This window comes from Danio rerio, chromosome 16 (genome assembly GCF_049306965.1).
Source record: "Danio rerio strain Tuebingen ecotype United States chromosome 16, GRCz12tu, whole genome shotgun sequence".
Taxonomy (NCBI): domain Eukaryota; kingdom Metazoa; phylum Chordata; class Actinopteri; order Cypriniformes; family Danionidae; genus Danio; species Danio rerio.
The window spans coordinates 52,847,061-52,872,500 of NC_133191.1; the positions used below are offsets into that span (position 1 = coordinate 52,847,061).

A 25,440-nucleotide genomic window follows, 5' to 3' on the forward strand; every position below is an offset into this window, starting at 1 on the left:
TGTACAGATGTCCAAAGTACCAATACTTTGAAATCAGTCAATAATATTAAAACGGCAATGACTCTGATCTTTCTATAGTACCAGTAAGAAAGCACTCAAACCGATTCAAGTAAAAAATGGCCATCGTTGACATTGGAGCACATCAAATTATCCACTGACGAATAAAGGGACTAAGCCGAAAAGAAAATGAATGAATGAAAACAGACTTCATAAGAGCCTTTACCTTGTAAGGTGATCTTAAATTAAGATATTTTGAATCGTGCACTAGGCAAAGAGGATATTTTGGGTCAATTTTAGAATAAATCCTCATGCTTGTCTGAATCATAAGGCATTAAGTTATGAAACATCATTCAGAACACACACAATAAAATGCTAGAGCTAATTTTAACCCATCACTAATTGGTCCGTTATGCATTAACCAGAACTGGCAATCAGTCAGAAGAGTTTCCATATGTAGTTGTTCAAAAGCAGCAATCACAAAAGAAACCCGTGCAGAGTTTAATTTGATAATCAGACATCACAGCTGTACAACAAGCATGTCTGACTGTGAAGTGTGTACATACTGCCTTATGCGATGCAATTACATGATGATTGTAAGTTACTTTAATGTATTTATGCAAGAAAAGATAAAAAATGACTGCTGATACTGCACACAAAAAAAACTTTGAAACTTTGAAGCAGTTTTAGTCTTTAAAGCAATGCATGATGCAAGTTGCACACGTCTGAATTCTTTCAATGAGAATAAAGAGGAACAGGATAAAATTGCCTTTAAACATGGATGTGATGGACTACATCAATACCTGATGCTTTATTATTAAATGCCTCACAGAATGCTGCAATACCTGGAAGAACAATGAAATTAAAATGTGGTGAAATGCATTCAAATTTTCATGTAGAAAGAAAATATGAAGCAGCCCTTAAAGGGGACCTATCATTATCCTTTTTACAAGATGTAAAATAAGTCTCTGTTGTCCCTAGAGTGTGTATGTTAAGTTTCAATTTGAAATACCAAACTTTATTTTTATTTTATAAAACTCTTTGAATCGGACCCTTTAAGGGAAGGGTGTCAAACTCAGTTCCTGAAGGGCCGCAGCCCTGCACAGTTTAGTTCCAACCTGCTTCAATATATTTACCTGTAGGTTTACATCAAGCCTGAAGGACTCTGTTTGATCTGGTTTGTTTAATTAGGGTTAAAGCTAAACTGTGCAGAGCTGCGGCCATCCAGGAACAGATTGAAGTCTGTATTCATTCATTCATTCATCTGTTTGTGCCCTTTTTAAAAGAGGACAATATAATATATGCCTATAAATGCCCATGAGTCACCAACTGAGTGTTGCTCACTAATGGCTGTATATCCAAATGAGGGTGAGACAGTCATTAATGGGTGGGGCTTTCCTCTGATGACACTTACGAAGGCAGAATGTCAATCAAAGTCTAGTTTTTACAGTTTTCTGCAAGTGTGATTAAAAAAAAATAATAATAATAGTATATTTTACCATGTATAAATATGGTTATATTATTTTGCCACAGAACTGTTTAGACCCCTTATGAAAGTGAAGTCACTTTAAAACAAAATGCTTATGCATTTACTTTTCTTAACATGGTTAAGATTATGCTAACATTTTGTAACTCTTAATTGTTATGATTGGCTATTATGTCCTTAACATGTTTTCCCAGCTGTTGGGTAAGTTCATTTATAAAAGTAATAGATTACAAATGACTGATTACTACTGGAAAATTGTGCGCTTCCATTAAAAATACAAACTTGAGCACAAAAGACACGATATGTGAATGCCCCCATAAGCAGCTATGCTTCTCTTCACATTCAGAAGATACCTTCACTCCCGATCCTGTGCAAAAATCCAATTTAGCCTGTTTAGACTGTGTTGGGCCGCCATGTTTTTGGGTGCCAATGTCCTCCTCGCAACAACCATTGTCGTAGAATTCTTTCCATTTAACTTCGATGTTTTTTATTTTTACGCTCAATGAAACCAAAGTTATGTCTGTATTTCCACTTGAAGCAATTACTCTCGACAGCAACCATTTCAGCTCACGTTCTCCAGCAATTTAAAGGCATATGCTTGATTAACTGCCATTGTAGCGGATAACATGATTTAAAAGCAGCATTTTTTTTCCATTCTAAAAACTACATGTCACGCAAGTAACAAAATTTCATTGACTTTAGGAACTGTGATCAAATTACACAAATTTAAAATGCAATTCGTTACATTACTGTGTTCCCCAAACATGTAATACAGTAACGAGTTACTGTGAAACGTGTTACACCCAACTCTGTTCTACAGTAATCACAAAAAATAATAATAGTTAGCTGATAGTACTCTAATACTTACGCAAATAGAAACATAAGGGGTAAAGCGTATTAAAAGAGCACCTATTTTACCCCTTTTTCAAATTTAAGTCTTTTTATGTCTACAGAATGTGTCTGTAAAGTTTCAGCTCAAAATACACAGATTAATTACATCTTTATGTATACTGGAAATTTAAGCTGTTTTGACTTTATTTTTGTTGTTTGAATGTATCTTTAATACAGATGAGCTGGCTCTCCCCACCCACCATTCCCACATGCCTGTCAGAGTCATGGAGATCACTCACTATTGCACTGATGGGTGTAGCTTCTCCAGAGACATGTTAAAACTAGGGGTGTCAAAATTAATTGTTTCTTCGGTGCACCGCGATGCAGACGCGGACAATTCGGTATCGGTTCAGTAATAATTATAACAGGTTATTATGTACTGACGTCATTTATCTCCTATGCGCTCTGTCGCGAGGGAGGTGAGCGCGAGTATTTACAACACACAGCCAACTGCCGGCCCGTGGCATAGGCACATGCTAATGGCACTGTATATCCAGAAGGGCGCCAGAAATAAGCGCAGTTCAGTTGGTTTTGTTTTCGATATTCCTGACACACATTCAGTTATAGACGGCAATAACTTAAAAAACTCTTACCCTAAAAAGATCTAAAGTGTGTTTCCTACAAAAAGACAAAGCTGGTTATGTTTCACAGCTGTCTTTCTTTTTTTTCACTCCACACTACGAGCACTGCTCTATTTGAGCCCTCGCAATATGTGTTTAGCCGGGAGAGCTCGCGCTGAGAGGAGCTCAGTAAGGGACCGTTGGAAAAGTGCTTCTTTTCTTTGTTTTTTCTGCTCCGCTCATCGCGTGCTCTCCCTGTTGCGAGGGCTTAAGTGTGTGTGTGTGTGTGTTTGATTGTTTGTTTTGTGCTGTCTATCTTTGTGTATGTGTTTGAATGAGAGGCAGTGTGTTGCTGTGTGTCTGTGTGTTTATACAGACAGCTTGTTATAGCCTCCCCCCTAAAATATTACACTGTATATAGAAAGCATCGTCAATGCACCGTGATGCACCGAGATATCGAATTGAACCGAAGGGATGATAATCGTAACCGAACCATGAGAACAGTATAGGTTCACATCTCTAGTTAATACGCACTGTAAATCAATTCGATGGGTGGGGAAACCGCATACATCATGTTGCGGTGGGCCTCAAAATGGGAGGGATTTGGATCCTTTAACATCAAGAAATTTAAAGAGATTTGTGTTTCCATCTCTCCAGTATGACTGTGGACACACTACACCTACACACAGTTCTGTCCAAACAGCTTACAATAGAGGAGTTTCTTCATAGGTGCCTTCACTTAATTCTTTAATTTATGCACATTTCAACATTCTATGACAAAAATACTTCAAATATTTATCCAGCTTAGTCTGTCAAATCAAATCAATGCTAGAGGGCTTTAATGTAATGTAATCTATTAAACGAACAAATGTCTTCACCAGACCGTCTCATTTGTCGCAATATCAAAATGACTAGGGGAGAACAAAGAAATTTGGCTGGCGGTGAACACTTCAATTACTAATCTGCTTTCATGTTCAGCTTGCGAGATTTTAACAGCAAGAAAGCAGCCGCTTGATCGATTGGCTGCTCTGAAATAACAGAGCGCGCGCGTCCCTGTGGTACATATATGAGCAGATGTACAGTACCTGAGCTGAAGCCTGCTCTTATCACACCGAGTGTATCTCAGTGTCCACACAACTGGCACTGCCGTATCGATTCAAGCCGCGGCAGCATTAGGGAGTGATATTTCGTGCACAGACTGGAAAGAGATAAAGCAGAGAGCTCTAAACAGTCGTCCTTGGACACCATCACTGGTTTGGTCCCTAGCTCTGCTACATCTGGAGCTAGCAGCTTGTTAGTGCTCAGCCAAACGGTTCAACTCTGCTAACAAGCCGCATCTAACGGCAAGGTCATCCACTCAGTCAAAGTGCCAAGGATGGGGGCTGACCTCTCCAAGACGCATGACGCCAAGCCGATAAAGGTCCAGGAGATAATTACAACCACCGGTGGACCAGGCCAGAGCAGAAAACTAATAAACACTCGCTTCCACTGACAGAAAGACATTACAGCTGGAAGGAGAGCTGAAAATAGCTGCAGGAATGCTAAAGTTTGACCTTACAGTATGATCTAATTAATCAGGATGCATAAGTAGTGTAAAAAAAAAGGTATGTTAGTAGTCTGATGGTTTAATATAATCTTAAAATATTACCCAGATTTCCCACTGTAAGAAATGTTATATTCCCTGATTTGACACGAAATAAAAAGCTGAATTTCCATGACCCATCAACTTTTTGTCCATAGCTGCATCTCAAATGGCACACTATACACTATGCAGTCATGCACTATGTACTTATGCACTTACACACTCATCAGCATAGTATGTTTATGTAGTGTTGTCCCAAATGGAACACCGTTTTTTTACTAAGCGGAAAGTGAAACCGTTTCTCTAAAGACATTTGACGGTTGCCAAATCAGTGAAATAAATGATCAAACTACCAAATAAAACCTGTCATGAGTATAACCACATTCACCATCGGGAGGCGCTATAATCACTTTCGTAGGAGAAATTTGTTTTTACCATCCAAAATAAAGTATAAAACATGTGCGCCCGATAACTCCGCCCCTTCTGCTACGTAAACAAACCTGTGGTCGTTGAGTGCACTTATTATTTTTAGAGTTTTTCAGTATGAACGCACTACTTGCACTATTTATATTACAAAACGGCATAGAATAGTGCATAAGTATGCGATTTGGGACGCAGCTCATGTAAGAGCAGCATGGCCATTGAAACTCATGTCAGGCTCTCTGTTTCTTTCACTTCTAGTAATTTTTCGCCAAACAAAACAATTTATGCTACTTGATGTTGCAGAAAAAAAGGTCATATTTGTTTTTAAATGTATTTGGTTGAAGGTTGACCAAAGAAGAAAAAAAAAAAAAAAAAGACTAAAACTAGCATGAAAAAAATTGGACCAACTATAACACTGAGATATAATACACTGAATAACCTACTCAAGTTAAAGCAAAACCTATTGTCATGACTTGCTTTTATCAGCGCTTTATGCTGTATGATGAATAGAAACAAAATTTTAAAATACTAAAATTGAAATTCATGATATCACATGTGGCAAAAATATATAACATTGTCTGCACCAATAGCCTAGTGGTTAGAGCGTAATACAGATCACTAAAGTGCTCACGGCAACCAGAGTTCGATTCCTGATCCTTCCTTTCTCTCTGCTCCCCACACTTTTCTGTCTGTAATCTCCACTGTCAGGTCCATTAAAGCAGAAAACCCATTCACTGACTTGTAATGTCTTGAATGGACCTTTTAAAACTCAATGATATTCCAGAAATGTCATGACCTATGGAAACCCTGATAGCCAAATGATAAATATCTATTTAGTACACAAAAAATGACAATCTTAAATTAATCAGGTGTAAATGCTATCTTAAGTTAAACCAGTTATATTGATACAAGCTGAAAAAACACTTCAAAGATGCATGCCGCCAAGCTGATAAAGGTCCAGATAAGTACAACTACCGGTGGACCAGGCCAGAGCAGAAACAAAGAAACACTCGCTTCCACTGACAGAACGACATTACAGCTGGAAAGCAAAAACAGTAGAGAGCTGAAAATAGCTGCTGGAATACTAGTTAGATCTAGTTAGATCTCACAGTGTGATTTAATTCATCAAGATGCATAAGTAGTGTAAAAAATGAGTGTTTGAGGTTCTGATGGTTTAATATAATATTAAAATGTAACTCAAAGTTCCCACTCCAACTCAAATGTCATATTGCCTGATTTTTTACTAATTAAAAAGCTGAATTTCTATGCCCCATCCACCCTGTTTTTCCATGTAAGAGCATTAATGGCCATTGTAACTCATCTCAAGCCTTCTGGTTTCATTCAATTCTATTCATTTTAAGCAAAACAAAACAACTTATGCTGCAGAAAAGTCATTTGTTTTCAAATGTATTTGGTTAAAAAGTTATGAAAAAAAGGAATAAAAATGGCAGGAAAAAAAAATGAATCATAAAGGCCCGTGCACACAAAGACGTTTTTGCTTGTGCTTTCCATTGACGTTTAACGCCTCGTGGCTAAATAAAGAGCGTCAAAGTGATTGTGCACACCAACGCGCAAAACACCAGGCGTAAAAACGCCATTTAAAAAATATATATAAATTCTTTATCTCTAGAGCTGAAGCTGCTACTTGAACCATCCATGCTTGTTCGAGTCACCAGTAACTTTAACACCAAGCGTGAACTTCCTCTCTTCCTCTTCTTGTGTTATAAGCGGGTGTCGAAAGCTTAAAGTTGTGTAGTGCCATCTAACATCAAAAAGTGATTTTGCATACTCTTCTGCTTGACGCCAGTGAAAATTGCTTGGGTTTGAATCTACTGACGATAAACGCAAACAAAAAGCGTCCAGGTGTGTATTACCTTAACAATGAGAAACAATGCACTGATTAACCTACTCAAGTTAAAGCAAAACATTCATGATTTTTTATTTTATTTTTTTTATCAGACCTCCAAGTTCATGGCAAAACACTTCTTTAACTTGAGTAAGTTAATCAGGTTTCAAAGGTACCTTTAAGTTAAGCCAGGTAAATTGGTATAAGTTAAAATAACTTGATTCGATTTGAAGGGATAGTTCACCCAAAAAAGAGGAAATTTACTCAAGTAGTTCTGAATCTTTATGAGGTTCTTCTGATGATCACAAGATATTTCAAAGAAAGCTGAAAAGCTGCAACCATTTACCTCCATAAGAGGAAAAGAAATACTATGAATTCAATGGTTGAAGGTTTTCAGCTTTCTTTAAAGTATTTTATCAAATGTTCAACAAAAGAAAGACAAACAAGCTTGGGTTAACTGATCTTTCACTTCAAAACACTTACATTCTTGTATTTTGTGTACATGCACAGTATAATTTCAGGTCCTCAAAATATTTCAGAAATGCCAAATACTTTGGACAAATGCATCTGCTGACAAAAAAAAAAAAGTCCAAATCAGTAAGGTCCAAGCAGCCTGCTCCAAATATATATGTGATGTATAAAAGATACTTAAGCTTCAATTAGATGAGACTAAATTTTTAAGTCATCATTAAAGAAATTTCTGCCTCGCAGACATACTTTGTCTACACATTTTGAGCTTATTTGCTTTTAACAACCTCAAAAAAAAAAAAAAAAAAAAAAAAAAGCTCATGTGGTCAAACGTGACCAATCGATAACAAAAGAGCTCCTACATGTTGCCTACTGAATGAACCCATGTTTTAAAAACGTGTGATAACATTTTTTTCGACATCGCTGTGTTGCACCAAAACACATTATGATCAATATCACTGCTGCCATAAACAGCCTTTTTTATTTAAATGCTTTTAGGCTTGCTTGTGAGATGCAGAACATGGGTTCATTCGTTCAACAGCATCGAATAAAAGTGATTTAAAGGATGAAGAAATAAAACTTGAAGTGTCTTTGGCAAAACCTGAAGGGATGCATTCGAAAAACATTTGGAAGAAATTGTCACAATGCTCAGAAGGTCTCCAAAATGTAGCACACTTAATAGCACAAAATCTGAAGTATTGTCATTATATATTGTGCCAAACGCAAACCTACAATGCAAATAATTATGTGAATTAAAGGTATGTTGTTAATAAACAATGGCAATTAAAACGTAAAAGCAATAAATATTAGCAATGGTATTAATAATAACTGCAATTACAAATATTATTAATAATAAAATAATAATAATAATAATAATAATTATAGCAAAAAGTATTACTTTTGAAACTAACAATAATTATAGCAATATTAATAATAAAAGTTTTTTTAAAGATTATTATTATTATTATTAACGACAACAACAACAACAACAACAATACTAACATTAATAATAATAACATAAAATAAAAAACATTTACAAAAAATAGCAATAGATAAAAATAGCAATTAAAAAATAAATAGCCTTAAAAAAATAACAAAGTAATATTAATAAACAATACTAGCAATTTAAAAATCAATAATTATTATTATTATTATTATTATATATACAATAATAATAATTATAATAATAGCAATAAAAACCAATAAAAATACAACAACAACAATAATAATAATAATATTGTTATATTAATACAACAATAATAATAATAATGTTATATTAATACAATAATAATAATAATAATAATAATAATAATGTTATAATACAATAATAATAATAATAATAATAATAATAATAATAATAATGTTATATTAATACAATAATAATAATAATAATGTTATATTAATACAATAATAATAATAATAATAATAATAATGTTATAATACAATAATAATAATAATAATAATAATAATAATAATAATGTTATATTAATACAATAATAAAAATAATAATAATAATAATATTACTAGCAGTAGCATAGATAAATATATTAAATAATCCAAAAGTATCCCTTGCAGGCAGCAGTTTGAGCAGCCTCTGTTTAGACAGCTTCATTTATTACAATGGGAGTGTTTGTGGGAATCAAACAGTGGCGTTAAACAGTAAATTTGCAGTGACAGCTCTGGTGATTACCGTGTGCAGCGTTCTACTACAGCCACGCTGCTTTGCTTCCTGCATAATTCCTTCAAAACATCAACCGTTTTGTTTTCCTCATGCAGCACGAGAGGATCAGAGTTGACCGTTTAGTCACTGTCTTGATTTAATGATGTATAAAACAGCAATTAATTAATTCAGGAACACCACACACAGCTGGTTGTGGATGTCTGCGGCCACATAAAATATAGTTGCTCCAACACAAAGTGGGCATTTTAATGCAAATTCCATTAATCAAAACGAATCGTGATTGCGATGAAAAAAAAATACAAGGGAAAAGCAATTTTCCTTTCACAGTTCCCTCGCCCTGAAATCCAAATAATCCTTCCCAGAGCGCCGAGCACAATCATCAATGATTAACCGTCCAGAGAGAATGGAGCTCTGGAGATTGCCGTGCGCCTCACCTTCATCGAATTCGACATCGTCTTCGGTGTGCTGAGGGAAAGGGAAGCAGTTTGTGATCTCCAGACGGTCTTCAACCACCAGGCCGAGCAGAACACCCTGAACCACCTCGCTGCCCTGGCCCTCCTCCTGGTAGTGCTTAATGATCTTCAACACCACCTGCAGACGCACAAAAACACACATTCAGGAAACTTTCCTTGCGAAACCGAATTTGTGTCCGGCGAAGCAAGCTGAATAATATATGATGCAATTTTTCACCCTAAAGGCATTTAAAGTGACACCTTTGCAGGAGTGAAGCGAGAAGAAAATAAGATTTATAGAAGTTTATTGCATAAAGATTTGCAATGAGTAAGCAGGTATCCGTTTGCTTACAACACAATTTTTGTCTGACGTTTTCAAAGATCCTGTTAAATGCTTTGATTTATGCATTTTTATTGAATGTTCAATGTAATCCCAACTGAAACAGAGTGGGACAGAGTAGCTCCACCCCTTTAAAAAAAAAAACATCCAATAGCATTTTTTTTTTTTATCAACACTCTGCCAGTGGGAGTGGATAAAACAAAGCGCATCAAATTAAAATTAAACGAGAAGCGTCTTGAATATTACGTGGCACGTCAGATACTAAACATTCGATTGGTTACAATGTGATGATAAACTGTAGTAGGTGGTGACGTGAATAAAACCGTTGGTCCATTTTAACACCACCATATTACTCTACTCTTAACCCTGACCCCAAGTAATAACACGCATTCCGCATTGATCCATACAGCAGCAAAAGTTGAACTATTCTGAAAATTGACCGCGCGCAAAAAAAAAAAAAAAAATGCATTTAAATTGATAAAGGAGCCACGTGCAGTGTTTTAACGTGGTTTTGGACACACTATGTGAACTGCCTGATAAAGATTTAACCTGAGAGATGCAGTACAAGCACTGATCTATATTAGATAATCGATTATATGCCGCATAAAGTAATTACAAGTTACAACACGAAATTAAATACATATTTTACAAACTCAAGAAAACAAGGCAACAATTTTATTTACACTTAGAGTGCTTTCAAACTAGCACTGCATTCCGCACCCGAGTTTGTTTGACATCCGAGTATGATAAGTTTAGCTAGTGTGAACATGTCTTCTGAAATCGGGTGGGCACCCACGAACCAGAGAGAGGTAGTTTACGTTACAATGTAAGAAATATTGTTTTCGTAACTTATTGTTGTACATTTTCGCAGTACCAATCCCATATATCCCAGTATTGCAGCACCAAGAATCTGGACATTCTAAGCTCCACCTTTTCAAAAGCCTCTTCTGTTTTGATTGGTTTGAAACCTTAGTCTGTTTTAATTGGTTGCCCACGGGCAGCTTGTGTCAGAATAAAACATCACATCCATCCATTAACATTTCCAAGTTCCCCCAGTTGTAAACACATTAATCAAACACATTGATTAACAGTAACAATGGCGTTGATTTTACTATATCAATTACATCCTGAGTCCTGCATGCAAACTGTTGACTTTAAACTGCAGGAAACAGTTTCTTGACATGTCTACAACAAAAATCAAAGTGCTGTGTTTCAGTCCACTTTTAAACATACTTCTAAATTTCCCTTCCCTTAGCCCCTCGGGGGAATCCCCAACTTCATTTTGAAGTGCATTCCACTTCAAGTGAACGAGAGAAGCTTACATGGACATACCCTTGATCCCTCAATTTTGACAGAGGAAGCTTGTGTGTGTGTGTGTGTGTGTGTGTGTGTGTGTGTGTGTGTGTGTGTGTGTGTGTGTGTGTGTGTGTGTGTGTGTGTGTGTGTGTAAAGGAGGCATTATCAATTTAAAAACAAATTTGCATAAATTCCCTAAACAGAAAATTGAACACTAGATAAAGCCAGGTAAATTCTTGTTGACGAAGTTAAAAAGATCTAAAATCCCTTCTGTAAAACCTTTATCCCTCCTTGAGTAAATAAATAAACAGTCAAAAGGCAGAAAAACAGGAAAGATTAATATATTAAGCAGCACTATGGAAAAAAACCTTCATGCTCATAAAATAAGTTTCATGCATGGTAATGCTACTGAAGTGTATATTTATGGCAACGTAAACTATATATACACTCACCTGCCACTTCATTTGTGGCAAATGTATTATGTCTAACTGCTCGTTACCGCAAATTCCTAATCAGGCAATCACATGGCAGCAACTCAATGCATTTGGGCATGTAGACATGGTCAAGACGATCTGCTGTGATTCATCCAGAGTATCAGAATGAGAAAGGTGATTTAAGTGATTTTGAACGTGGCATGGTTGTTGGTGCCAGAAAGGCTGGTCTAAGTATTTCCGAAATCTACTGGGATTTTCATGCACAAGCATCTTTAGGGTTTACAGAGAATGGTAAGAAAATAGAAAAGTGAGTGGCAGTTCTGTTGGCACAAATGTCTTGTTGATGCCAGAGGTCAGAGGAGAATGGCCAGACTGCTTCCAGCTGATAGAAAGATAACAGTAACTCAAATAACCACACGCTACAACCGAGGACTGCAGAAAAGCATCTTTGAATGCACAACACGTCCAACCTTGAGGCGGATGGGCTACAGCAGCAGAAGACCACACCGAGTGCCACTCCTGTCAGCTAAGAACAGGAAACTGAGGCTACAATTCGCATAGGCTCACCAAAACTGGACAATGGAAGATTAGAAAAACATTGTCTGGTCTGATGTTTTGCATCAACAACATAAAAGCATGGGTTTATCCATCCTTGTATCATTGGTTCAGGTTGGTGGTGGTGGTGGTGTAATGGTGTTGGGGATATTTTCTTGGCACACTTTGGGCCCATTAGTACCAATTGAGCATAGTATCAATGCCACAGCCTACCTGAGCCTACCACAGCCTTGCTGACCATGTCCACCCCTTTATGACCACAGTGTACCCATATTCTGATATGTCAAAGCGAGAATCATCTGACTGCTTTCTTGAACATGACAATGAGTTCACTGTACTTAAAGGGCCATGAAACCCCCGGGTCTTAGCAGGGTGTTTTTACACCTCTACTTTGGAAAAAGTCAGAAAAGTGGGCGTGTCCAGCTCTGTTTAGGGGGGAGTGTCGGAGGAAGAAACGAGGCTTTGTGTGGGAGTGTCTATTTGGGCGCGCTGAATTTCAGAGTCAAAACACACAACCCAAGCGGACAATGTGACTGTGTTTACATGGACATATGTAGTCGAATTATTTGCCAGATTATTAAATGGTGGACTTTAACTGCAGTTTGGCTCTTTCATTCAGGGAATTCATTCATGTCCCTCCCGACAAACGTGATATTTGATTCGTGGAACAGCTCTAAGCGTGTATTTTTCATGCAGTGTTTGATACCGCACGGCGAATGAGAGAAAAAAAAAAACTCAGCATTTCCCGGAAACTTAGATGCACACGGCAGGTAGCGTCAGAAAGCCGCATGTGTTATTCCGGTCACAAAATCCAACACGAGGTTATAGTTTGGTTGTAACTGTTAGTGCTAACTTGTTTACACTCGTTGCAATAGTTTGTTTGATACGAATAAAATACGAACTGAATAAACAGAGCACTGGTGGCTCACTTACCAAATCTGTAGAGACAGGACAATCACCAGCAACTAGAGCCGCGTCTTTATTAAGAGGAGACTAAAGCGAATCCAGATTTCAGCGTTTGCAGATGAGAACAGCTCTCAGGTAAACAGTAATCCTCCTTAGACACGCAAGTTATTGTTGTCGAGCGTCGCGTACACTGTTAATCCACACGTGAGTCTGAGCTCTCACAGAGAGAAAATGAAATCGAAACGTAACGGCAGCAAACTATAAAAGCAACACTTCACGCTTGTTTTGCCAACACAACGTGGCGTCTTTGCCGTCTACACTGTGACAGTAATGAATATTAATGAAGTTGCACAATAGAGCGCGCTGATTGGTTTGAACCAAGCCTTACTCATGCATTAATGCATCACACTGTAAGACGTAATAAGACTCACTCTGGCACAGACGCCCAGTCTGCACGCTGGAATACAGGCTATTATGTCATGGCCGTGACGCAGCTTCAAAAATTCGTTTCAAACCGGAAGTACAAATTTGCTTGAAATAACGCAAAAACAACCAATTTACACTTTTTAGTGAAATATAGGTGTCCTAATAGTGTTTTTAGCAGTGTGGGACACATATACGACTGTCAACAGCTCAAAAAATGTTTTTTGGTGTTTCGTGACCCTTTAAATGGCCTCCATAGTCACCAGATCTCAATCCAACAGAGCACCTTTGGGATGTGATGGAACAGGAGATCTATCCATCATGTATGTGCAGCTGGCAAATCTTCAGCAACTGTGTGATGCCATCATGTCAATATGGACCAAAATCTGAGGAATATCCATTAACTTGTTGAATCTATGCCATCAAGGATTAAGGCAGTTCTGAAGGCAAAAGTGATCTAACCCAGTACTAGTAAGGTGTACCTAATAAAGTGGACAGTGAGAATACATAATAAAATAAATGTGCACACTGAATGTTTCTTTCCGCTAGTCTGAAATTAAAATAAAACACCTCCAGTTTTGCTTGAAAGCTCTGAATTTCCTAGCCCCCACCAGGCATGTCTCTCCACTAAAAATAAATTTGCAATCCATTATTATGTTTAATTAAAACAAAGTAAACTACAATCCATCTCAGCCGACACATGCCATCAAATTTCCCTGACGTTAATACCATGATTTGGTTTGTGCATTAGACAAGTCTCAAGAGAACATTTATGTGTGCAACCATCGAGTTTTCAAGACTGACGAGAGATGAAAAAGATCAATCTATCAGCATTCAAAATAGCCACAAGTGAGGCATGCTGTTTTACAATAAGAGCTGGAGAGCTAAACAGAAGATAGTCCTCCATTTTAACATGGTACTTTGCAAGCACTCAGAGCAGAAAAAGATGGAGAAAGACCTGAGGTTAATGGAAGAACAAATACACTCACTGTCTAATTACGCTGTCTGTACAGCCTCTCTGAATACCAATCTACTGGGTTTTTTTTTTTTAATCCAGTCCTAGAGCAGCAAGAAGACATCTTCGATCCCGTTGAGAGTGCCAGCTCACTCCACCCAAGGCATGATGGGATACGTTCATTTTTATTTTCTCCGAAGGGACAGAGCATTTCAAATCGCCAATATCTGTAGGGGAACTGAATGCATCAGTACATCTGTAATTTCATATGGTGCAGTGAGGTAGGAGATGCATTTAGAGTGTACTGATGCTGTAAAAACCAGATGGAAGGCACATATTTACCGTTAGTTCAGTAGATAAGAGTGGCCAATCCAATTCCAACTTGGAAATCACTGCTATAGAGTTCTGTTTTTTTTAATAAATACACTAAATCAAAAGATTTTATGCCCTTTGATTTCTTTCATAGCCCTTGAACATTTATATTCTCTCACTAAAGCAGAAGGACACAGTAATATACCGACTGACTATAATCACACTCTCACATTTGAAAGTGAAAGCAATAATTTGTAAGTATGGAGAACTATTTGGAAGAATGGCTCAAAAGCCCTGTATTCTGCTGCAATCCATTGTGCTCTGACTGGGGTTTATGAAAAACACACTCAGCAGCCACTTTATTAGAAGGTGCTGGAAACATTTTGAAGAGGTTTTCCATATTGACATGATCACATCACAGTTTTCAGATTTGTCAACTGCATATCTAAGATGCAAATCTTGCATTTCAGGACATCTCAAAGGTTCTCTACACCAGGAGTTAGAGCTGCACGATTCTGGCTAAAATGAGAATCGCAAGTTTTTTGCTTAAGATAAAGATCACGATTTTCTCACGATTCTGTAGATCTAAAATAAAGGTATGGTTAAAAACAAACATTTGACAAAACATTAATAATAATATTATGTTTAGGTCTACTGGTTTCTATAAATAATTCTATTCTATTTGTAACAATTCTGAATTATTATGTTTGAGATTGCAATCTGTCATTGACAACATTAGGAAATTTCATTCACTGGTAAAATCAGACATTTGTCATTATTAGATTATATTCAACAATATATAGGCTAGAGTAGTTATACTGACACTGTAAACATTTATTTTCATGCACAACTGTGTGTTCGCTATGAAAGAAAACACGTATCAAATGCTTGCAATCATAACTCTAAAATGCGATTTGATCACTTAAAGTGCACACTTTCGGTTTCATTTTAACTGCTAAATGCCTGTTCATACTTCGCGTGTGGCTCCCAAACGATCACTCTGTGCCACAAACTGAATATTATTTACAACTGTATTACCCGTTACAGCATATGCAGGTTCTGTTCACTAAAGTAGGCGCACGCGTGTCTGTCATTAAGTAGGGCGCTCCCTCCCTCTCTGTGATAACAGCTCACAGTCCGCAGCTCACATCGAGTCGCATCGAGTTCGCGCTCTTTTTTTCGATTAATTGTGCAGCTCTACAAGGAGTTATCAAACTTTTTAGCCTGCGACCCCCAAAATGACAATGCTAGTGACTCGCGACCCCCAATGTCCTCTAAAGTGGTTATAAATATATAAACCTTGCACACAACGGCTGCACGCATACCAATACGCCCAAGTCTATTCATCATTTATTTTTGGAGAACGCCACTCAGAGACCATCCTCTATGTTCAGTTGTGGCCTGTATTTATTTTTAATGTACAGTATTTGAGTGCCATAAATGTGTGAAAGTTTTGCCTGGTGCCATAAATTCATTGTCTGACGCTATTGATGTGTCTTTAATACAACGTAATCACCCCTGGAGTCGCAAAAACAAAACATTTTGAAAGGCTGATGGCTTTTTAGTTGCATGTTGTTGTTTTTTTTTATGTTTATCATAAACATGTTAACAATGTTACTTTTCACTACTGTTTTGTTCTCCAGTAGGTTATGGATAAATAATGGTAATTCTAATAGTTTAATAAAAGCTTGATTTTTGGAAATCGCCAAGCAACCCCCCTTCATTGTTCCATATGTCAACATAAACATACAAATGAAATGCTTTAATGATTTCTAAACAGTCTAACAGCATTGAGGTACAGTAATAAAATAAACAAATGTAAAACATGGTATATAATAAAATAAACATTTGAAGTGGATCAAAACCACCATAAAAATCAAAACTAGTGGTCACGATACTGGAATACGGTACCAATCGATACTGAACTTTAAAAAATGTCCATTTTCCGCTTACATTTTAGCGCTGTTGGGCAGGTTCTTAATTCAAAGCGCTGATTTGCCATTGTGTTCACGTGCTCAACATAAATTACTGTGATTGGCCGTGAGGTCATTGGTACTGAATCGTGACAACCCTACCTAAAACTATTCAACACCATTCTTTTTGTAATCCACTTCAAATGTTGACTACGGTCTTCATTGTGTAAATAAATACAATTTACCTCTGTTGAAGCTACAAATTTGATCATTTTTATGCCCAAATTATTTAAATTGTAATCCCAACTCAACATTGCAGATAACGTGTTATAACTTTTGCACATTCGCACATTGCTATATCGATGCTGAAACTAAATATCGTGCTGCCCTACTTGAGACGATAACAACAACAAACATTACTTTAACTTAACATTTTAGTCAGTTTAACTAATCAAAGTTAAAATGTCCAGACAATATCATTTGATTCAACTAAATTTAAGCCAGAACAATTTTATCTTAGTGCATTGGATTGAAATCTGTTGACTAAGGAAGCCATTTGGGTATTATTTTCAGGAAACCAGTTTACAATGATTTGAGTTGTGACATTGTGTTATCCAGCTGTAAGCAGCTTTTACAAAATGGCTTCATTGTGGTCATAAAGGGATGGACATGGTCAGCAACAATACTCTCGCAGGCTGTGGCGTTTAAAGAGCCCATATTATGGGTTTTTGAAAATTCCCCTCCATGTAGTGTGTAACACAGCTCTAAGTGAAGTGAAGTATCCAGCTAAGGCTTAAATCTGTAAGAATACAGTGTTTAAAACTGTTGATTCATCTATAAAAGAGTCGAATCATAGTGCTTCAAACGAGTCGCCTTGATACCGACTCATTAGGTGTTTCGCCATGACGTACGAACGAAACAAAGTTTTTCACGTGCACGCGCAAACCCGGGAGATTTCAAACCTGAGGCCCCGCCCTCTGACGCAGTAACCCAGACACACACACACACACCCACAAACACACGCACACCCACAAACACACGCACACAAACATGCCGGTCGATTGAAGTCACACTGCAGATGGATATATTGAGTCTCTACCCAAAGATGAAACATCAGCATTATAGCCAAGCAGTTGGAAACTTCTGGAAGCTACATGCTACAAAGAATACTTCATCTGAGTTTGTTAAAGGAAGGATCAGTAAAGAGTAACTGATGGACGTCAGGATGGGTTTCTTCCTACATTTCTCAAGTGTAAGTACGTGCGGTTAAAGTTGTTGCCTCGTTTACTCTAGCTTGCAAATGTATTTAGTTGTGATTTGTTACTTGTAACCGCGTGTACTGTATCAGGTTAACTGGATATATTATCTTATCGCGTGCAAAGTCACGTTAAAAACGCGACGCGTGCTGTTTGTTTATGGAGCTCCGTGCTAGAGTTCTGCTCCCGCGATTTATTCGGAAATGTATTCCCGCGCCGCAGAAATCTGGCGCGGGGAGAGAGAGAGAGAGAGAGCGAGCGAGAGAGAGAGCGAACGAACGAACGAGCTTTGTGTACTTTGTGCTGTGTGTATGTGTCTATACAGACAGCTTGGCTGTCTGGACTGTATACTGGGTGATATTTGGTTGTGTTCTCCGCTCTAGCGGGACCGGGCGCGGCGGGCAGAAAACGGAGCGGGTTCTCAGGCTAAAACCTGGCGGGTGCGGGCTGAAGCGGGAGCGTTGTCATCCGGAGGTGTGTGTGTGTTTTTGTGTGTGTGTGGTTTGGCGAGTACACGACTGTCTCCTTCGTTCGGTTATCCGTGGCACTATCCACTCGCCATAGTGTGGCAGCTAAAGTCCACGCCTACACTATCGAGCGTGTATGAACTGTGATTACTTTTTAAATTGCTGATTAGCTATTGGCCATTTCCCTCTCTGACTGAAGGCAGTCGACCAATCGCGACAGACTGTCATCGGCCCAATCAGCGCAGATTAGCTTCGCGCTAAGGAGGGGTTTGGGAACAAATGAATCACTGGACGATTCATACAGGAGTCGCTGGGATAATTAGATAAAAATAAATGCAGATTATAAGACCATGAAAGTGTTTTTTGACCTTGCATGCATATTAGACTGTTGTTGGAGACCCTTACAACCAAGATATGACCTTATTTCATGTATAATATGGGCTCTTTAAACAAAGCTCAAGTGGTACCAAGAGGCCCAAAGTGTGCTAAGAAAATCCACAGCATCCTGAACTGTTGAAACAAAGAAACATGAATCCACGCTCTTTATACCAAATTCTTGTCCTACCACATGGATTTCACAGCAGAAATCAAGACTCAGACCAAACAACATTTTCCTAGTCTCCTATTGTTGGATATTGATGGGATTTTTGAATTGTAGTCTCACCTTACTGTTCTCAGCTGACAAGTGTCACTAGCTTAGTTTCCATTAACCCATTAAATTTTTCCTTTTGATATTTGGTGCCAGTTTATCAGGAAGTGACGATTCTGTTCTCTTTGACTCATTGAAAATGGGGCTTCATTCAGAAACGCTAATATTCATGCAATATTTCAGTTTTGCACAGAAGTTTAATTTGCATCCTTGTATAAAAAGCTACTAGTAGGCTCTTCTGCACTGTAGCGCATCTACTTCAAGGTTTGACGATGTGCATGTTATTGTTGTCACAATACTGAAATCCAGTACCAATCGGTATTGAAATTTAAAAAAAATGTCCATTTAGTCGCTGTTAAGTCGCTGATTTGCAATTGTGTTCACATGCTTAACAGAAATGACTGGGATTGGCTGTGAAGGTAACCAGCTAGCCGCACTTCAGCACTATTTACAGAGTGCGAATATAGATACAAGGACACATTTTAAAGCCATGGAGCAGTCGATTCATCAGCAGATTGCTGATATTCGCGGGTTTAATTAGGGCAACAAGAGCTGGGAACACTTCCTAAAAGACATAATAATTTAAATGGCATCTTTGCTAAAATTAGTCTGTTTTTCATTATCCTGAGGTCACCATAATTCTAGACCTGGTCGTATCCTGAGCAGATGCTGTGGCAGTCATGAGACTGACTTCTGAAAGACCCCATTGACATACAAGACTCCGCATTGATCCCACGGGCCACACTAAACACCCGCTGGTGACCTACTTGCACCTGCATCTTTTCCACAATGGATGTCCAGCATTTTCCAGCCTCCGGCACCTAGACTGCAGCTCTACACAAAAAGTTTGGCCAGAGGAGAAATGGTCGTGCCCAACTGAGCCCATTTTCTCTCAAGGTTTTTATCCTTCACTTTCGCTAGTTGGTAAAGTTTGTTCCTCGCCATTGTCGCCACTAGCTTGCATGGTTTGGGACTTGAAGGGCTGCACATCGATGGATTTGAACTAAACTGAACTTCAACTCTGAAAACTGAACTGACACCGTTTCAGTTTACTAGAACTTCTATGCTAAGCTGCTTTGACATAATCTACATTTAAAAAGCGCTATAGAAATAAAGATGAACTAAACTGAAATTAAAAAGGCTCCAATGTCCCTGTATCTGTTTGCACTGAGAACAGTGGTGAACTGATGACCATCACAACAATGCTTAAATGAAATGGACGTTTTCAAAATTTCAGTACTGATTGGTCCCTGAATTCAGTATAATGACAACAATAGTGCATGTAGAGATGCTCTTCTGCAGACGTTGGTTGTAAAGAGTGGTTTACTAGTGTTTCTAACAGCTTGAACTTCTCACTATTCTCTGAAGTATGGCATTATTAAGACATTAAGCCCAAAATTGCCATTTGCCATGCATTTTCTCTTTTTTGAATCACTCTGTAAACCATAGAGAGTTGTGCTTGGAAAAATCCCAGTAGATCATCAGTTTCTGAAAGAAACAAGGAACTACTAACAACACCATTTAAAAAAAGACAATTCACTACTCCATTCTGATTGTGTTTGATTTGAAGACCACCAGCAGATCATCTTGCAGATCTACATTTTGTTTCTCCAAAATCCCTATTGTAAACATTAATAGATTCTCATGGGGACATTGTAGACTTTCATCAACTACAGGGTGTAGTGGGTTATTTTATCCTGAATGTTTCTCTTATGAACAGAGTAACATCTCTGGGCAAATTACCTACTGTTTTTTCGACAAATTCCAAGATCTTGGGTAATTTAACTGCAGTCCGAATCCACATCTGAATTTCTAAGATCAATACGCAAGTCATTTTGAAAATCCTTTCTGGCCACTGAACTGCACAGTACGCTCATATTTCATGGCAATATGCATCAGAAAAGCAGCAACCACACAAATACTTATGAAAATAGACATTGCTGAAGTCCTAGAAAGTTTGTGTCAGTGCAGTCCCTGTTTGTCATTGACTAGCTGTCAAGAGCCATTTTAGTGTTGTTGCAGTCCAACATAATTGGCTGTTGTCACTACCATGATCCCGACAGAGTTTGATCAGGGTTATAGCTAAACTCCGAAGCAAAGTTGATCTCATGAGCCAGATTTCAGGGGTATATCAGGGGTATACCATATATCAGGGGTGCCCAAACTGTGTCCTGGAGGGTCGATGTCCAGCAGAATTTAGGTCCAACTTGCTTCAACACCCCTGCCAGAAAGTATATAGTAGTAATTTCACATGATGCAATTTCGAAGGTCAGAGTTCACCAAGCTTGAACTTTGCAATGGAGTAAACTGCGAAACTTGTCGCACGACCTTGCGTTTCCGGTCTGACGCATTCGCGTGCGTATGAATGGAAGTCTATTAGGATAAAAATAGTGTAACAGCAGCTTTACTAAAAAACATACTTGCATATGTGTTGAGGCAAGCTGGAGCGAAAAATCAGCAGCACACTGGCCCTTCAAAACCAAATTCGGACACCCCTTAAGTAAATGATCATGCCAGACAAATTCAAAGGATTACAAACTCAGACATCCACTGCAAATGTATCTTCATCCAAAAGCATGTATTTAACCACTGTAAAGATATGGAGATTTTCCTTTTACATCACCATTATAGACTATTGCCATCCGAACAGGTCTAAAGTCAAACACAGTGTGTGCGTTAAAGCCTGGTATACTTTATAAAGTGTCTAGAACTGTTAAGTTACTACAGCTGACCAGCATATAATTAAATTCCCTTTGTCAGACATTAAAGTTAATTAAGCTATGCCTGCTGTGCCAATGTCAAGAAATGTAATTTTTTCAGGAGCAAAGCTTTCATTACAGAAGACTGCAATAATAATGTGAGTTTCAGAAGAACAAATGTTAGTTTTGTCAACCTTCATTTATGCTACAAAACATTTCCATTTCAAGCAAATAGTGTTCTTTGAACTTTATATTTAAATGATCACAAGCACAAGAAAATAAAACTTTTCTTAAATCAAATCAAAGTGCATAAGGATTGAATGAAACCAGTTTCAATTAGAAAAGTTCTTTTTCATTTTAACTCAATTCTAGGTTAACATTAAAAAAAGCCCAGAAGTACTTACAGAACCCAAACTTCTATATAGGGCTGGGCCGATAAACGATATTACATCGAATCGCAAAGAAATTTGTCAATAACAATGATAAGCTCTGGACTTTTTTTACTCTATATTGATCCAAGTGTCAATCACAGGAGAAATGTCCAACAATGGGATTCTAAAAGTGTGTTGATATTAGAGATGTACCGAATTTTCAGCCACCAAAATTTTATTGGACAAAAATGTAATTTAGAGAACCCTCTTATTGTTGTGGTACTCTTTTAAATCTGGAAGCATTAACAATTTATATTGAAATACATATCGTTATTGTTAAATATAGAAAAGAATTACTGAGGTTACATTTTTATCATATCGCCCAGCCCTACTTCTGTATAGAACACAAATCATAATGCAGTGCTTCCCACACATAGACTTGATCTGTGCGGGCACCCTAGGTATATTAATGGCCGCCCAGGAATATTTGGCGACACTTTTTTTTTGTTTAACTATTATCATCATCCTTTTACACTTTTTTTTTTTTTTTTTTTTTAGCCGTCCAAGATAACCAAATATCTGTGATTAACCAGTGGGAAATTCTCTCTCGTTTGTCAACACTTACACAGACAGTCAGGTGCTCTGCAGACCCACAGAGACATGCCTTTTTGGCACTTAAAAATCCTTCCAGCAATGGTTTCTAAATCTCCTAATGTCCGGCATTTGGCTTTCGAAAGTTGCTCTTAATTGTATGCATTTTTACAATACCTTTTTATTTAAACCTACTTCCTCTTAGCTTCGCAGCTGATTGAAATGTCATGTCAATAAAGCAGGGGTCACAAACTGCTAACCTGCAGGCCATTTGTGCCCCCCCCCCCCTCCTCCCTACTCCCTCTAGCCAGCAACTGACGTAAAAATACAACAAGATTCGGCCCCCCAAACGATATATTTTTGAATCACCATCATTGTTGTGCACTCACATATAGACACATGTGGTTTTGACCCACACTTACGGGACATTATACTGTATTAGAGGTTCTAGTTACATTTGGTTTCTCTTAGCGTGCTGACCACATGCTGAGTGTGTGCCACACATGCACGCACACACGCGCGCACGCATGCGCGATCTCTTGCGCGCTTTTAAAAACGAAAGATTTGAATGTTCATCGATGAATGATGCACATCCCGTGCTGCAAGTTACATTACAGGACATGCTTTTAGACATTTTCATGTGAATTTGAGCTTTGTAGAGCAACAAATGTGTACAACTGGAAAGGGAGGTGGTATATGATGCAATAATCGTTTTATCTCGATTAATGATTTACATAATCGTTAGAAGCCAAAATTTAAATTTCGATTAATTGCACAGCCCTATTTTCATAGCATTTAAACTAGCCCTTCAATATGTACAATAAGAAACAAAAATTGACTGCATATACTCTAGAGCAGGGCTGTCCAAACTCGGTCCTGGAGGGCCGGTGTCCTGCATATTTTAGTTTTAACCTCAATTAAACACACCTGAACCAGCTAATCAAGCTCTTTCTAGGTATACTAGAAACTTCCAGGCAGGTGTGTTTGATTAGAGTTGGAGCTAAACTATGCAAGACACCGGCCCTCCACGACCGAGTTTGGACACCCCTGCTCTAGAGGTAGAACATCTGAGTGCATCAATTACATCAGGTCTCAACTTTTTTTTGTTGAGATTGAAAGAGGCCCTCCTATTTATTGTAAGTTATTGATATGGCCCCCAGACAATTTGAGTTTGAGACCCCTGCAATAAAGCAACTTGAACTTGAGAAAGTGAATAAATAACAATAAAAATAAAGCAATTAAACAGTTAAGACTCGCATTATTTTCTGTTTATTGCATGTAATTGACGATTTATGCGCTGTGGATAACAGGTGTCTTTCAATGTCAACCACCACAAGTACATTCCAACCTTGTGGGAAGCACTGCATAAAGTACATTCAATAAAACAAAAAATAGTAATTAGTACACACAAATATAACCACAGAACACCAACTGGAACGCCTGATGCTGAATGATCTGTCACAAAGAGCCTCATAACAAGGTATAATCCAGTTGGATCAATTATAAGTTGCACTAAGAGTCATTAAAAGAAAAATCTCAAAGGCACCAAAATCATTAAGTGCAATCGTAATCATTAAATTCCTTACGATTCCCCTATCATAGCCTGAGGCCACATGGAACAAATCTGCCATCATTTACCACAACATCTATAAAACAGTGTGCTGGAGGCAATATTACATACAATTCTCCGGGTACAAGTAACACGACAAGCCCAAATGACCTGACAGAGCTCGCCACATCCCAGTAGTTAAGATATATGAAGCGTTTCACAGTTGAATTAATTATGGATGGACTTCCTTGTAAACAAAGTTACAACCTTTGTCTGGCTTTAAAACCTGGTGGTTGGACATACGGCGGGCGTCCATAGCAGCTCATTTCCACATGAGCTGGAGGCTCTATATGTTGTTTTCCAAAGCTTATTGTTGCCTCTTTGAGGGTTTGTAACAGGCTTTAAGGTCAGCGGGAGGGAAAAAAACGAGGTAAAGTCAATACTCTCTGAGCTGAGTCCTGCCAATCTGATCATTTCGAGTCCAAGCGTCGTGCTGGAGGAATTGTGAAAAAGCCGTTCCCTTAAATCATTCAGGAGGGAAGTCACACACCTGCTTCCACAAATGAATTGAGCTGTGCTTGGTTGGGCAATACAGTCGGCACCTGCTGTGGCTAAAAACACAACACAAAGCCGACGGCAAAGACGACGGCGTAAACAGAAGCACGGTGAAGCGCTCAATACGCCCGACAGACGTGAGGGAATACCAATGCCACTAATTGCTTGAGCAGTTGTAACGCATAAAAGAACAGGAAACAGCAGCATCCAATTTCCTGTTGTTCCAATCTTGGGGTCTGAATCATCGCTCGTTTGATTCAAAGCAATTAACGGCTGATTAAACGACTAAACATGCCGTTTCAGAATGTTCCACTCCTCGCTGATGTTAATTGTTTTACTGGTGGTGTTTGTTTCTTGCGGTTCAACGCAGCTCGGTGTTGTAAACGCAGCTCCTTTCTATTTGGTTTAGAAAGTTAAGATGAAGGATAATTGCTTTTTATTTCAAAACAAAAAAGGCAGAACGTTTCATGTCTTAAGTAAATATCATTTTTTATTTATGTAATAAAATATTTGAGCATTGTTACTGTGAGAAATAAAGGATTGAAGCAAAAAAACAACAATACAGCTGGTTTTATATCAATTAGATTTATGAGAAGTCAATTAAATTGTGATTGATATTTATTTTAAAGCATCTAATGTGATAAATCATTTAAGTTAACTAAATTTAAATGAACCCATGAATTATAGATAATTGAACAAAATGTATGTACTTGTTTATTTGATCAGGAAACTTCCATTTAAAGTATTACTTTTTCAATGTTTTAATTTAAATTAAATAAGCAA

The 25,440-nt window shown here is 37.9% G+C and overlaps 1 protein-coding gene and 1 long non-coding RNA gene across 2 annotated transcripts in view; both read right to left on the reverse strand.

Moving 5' to 3' along the window:
* Positions 1–25,440, reverse strand: part of eif3ha (eukaryotic translation initiation factor 3, subunit H, a) — a 121,971-nt gene that overhangs the window by 85,406 nt on the left and 11,125 nt on the right. The window contains 1 exon segment of the mRNA NM_001003763.2: positions 9,369–9,525. Coding sequence (NP_001003763.1) covers positions 9,369–9,525 — 157 coding nt within the window.
* On the reverse strand, positions 18,978–24,784 carry LOC141378329 (uncharacterized). The gene is made up of 2 exons (XR_012392553.1): positions 23,586–24,784; positions 18,978–23,429 (listed from the first exon to the last, which is right to left on the reverse strand). It is a non-coding gene; the product is annotated as an uncharacterized lncRNA (long non-coding RNA).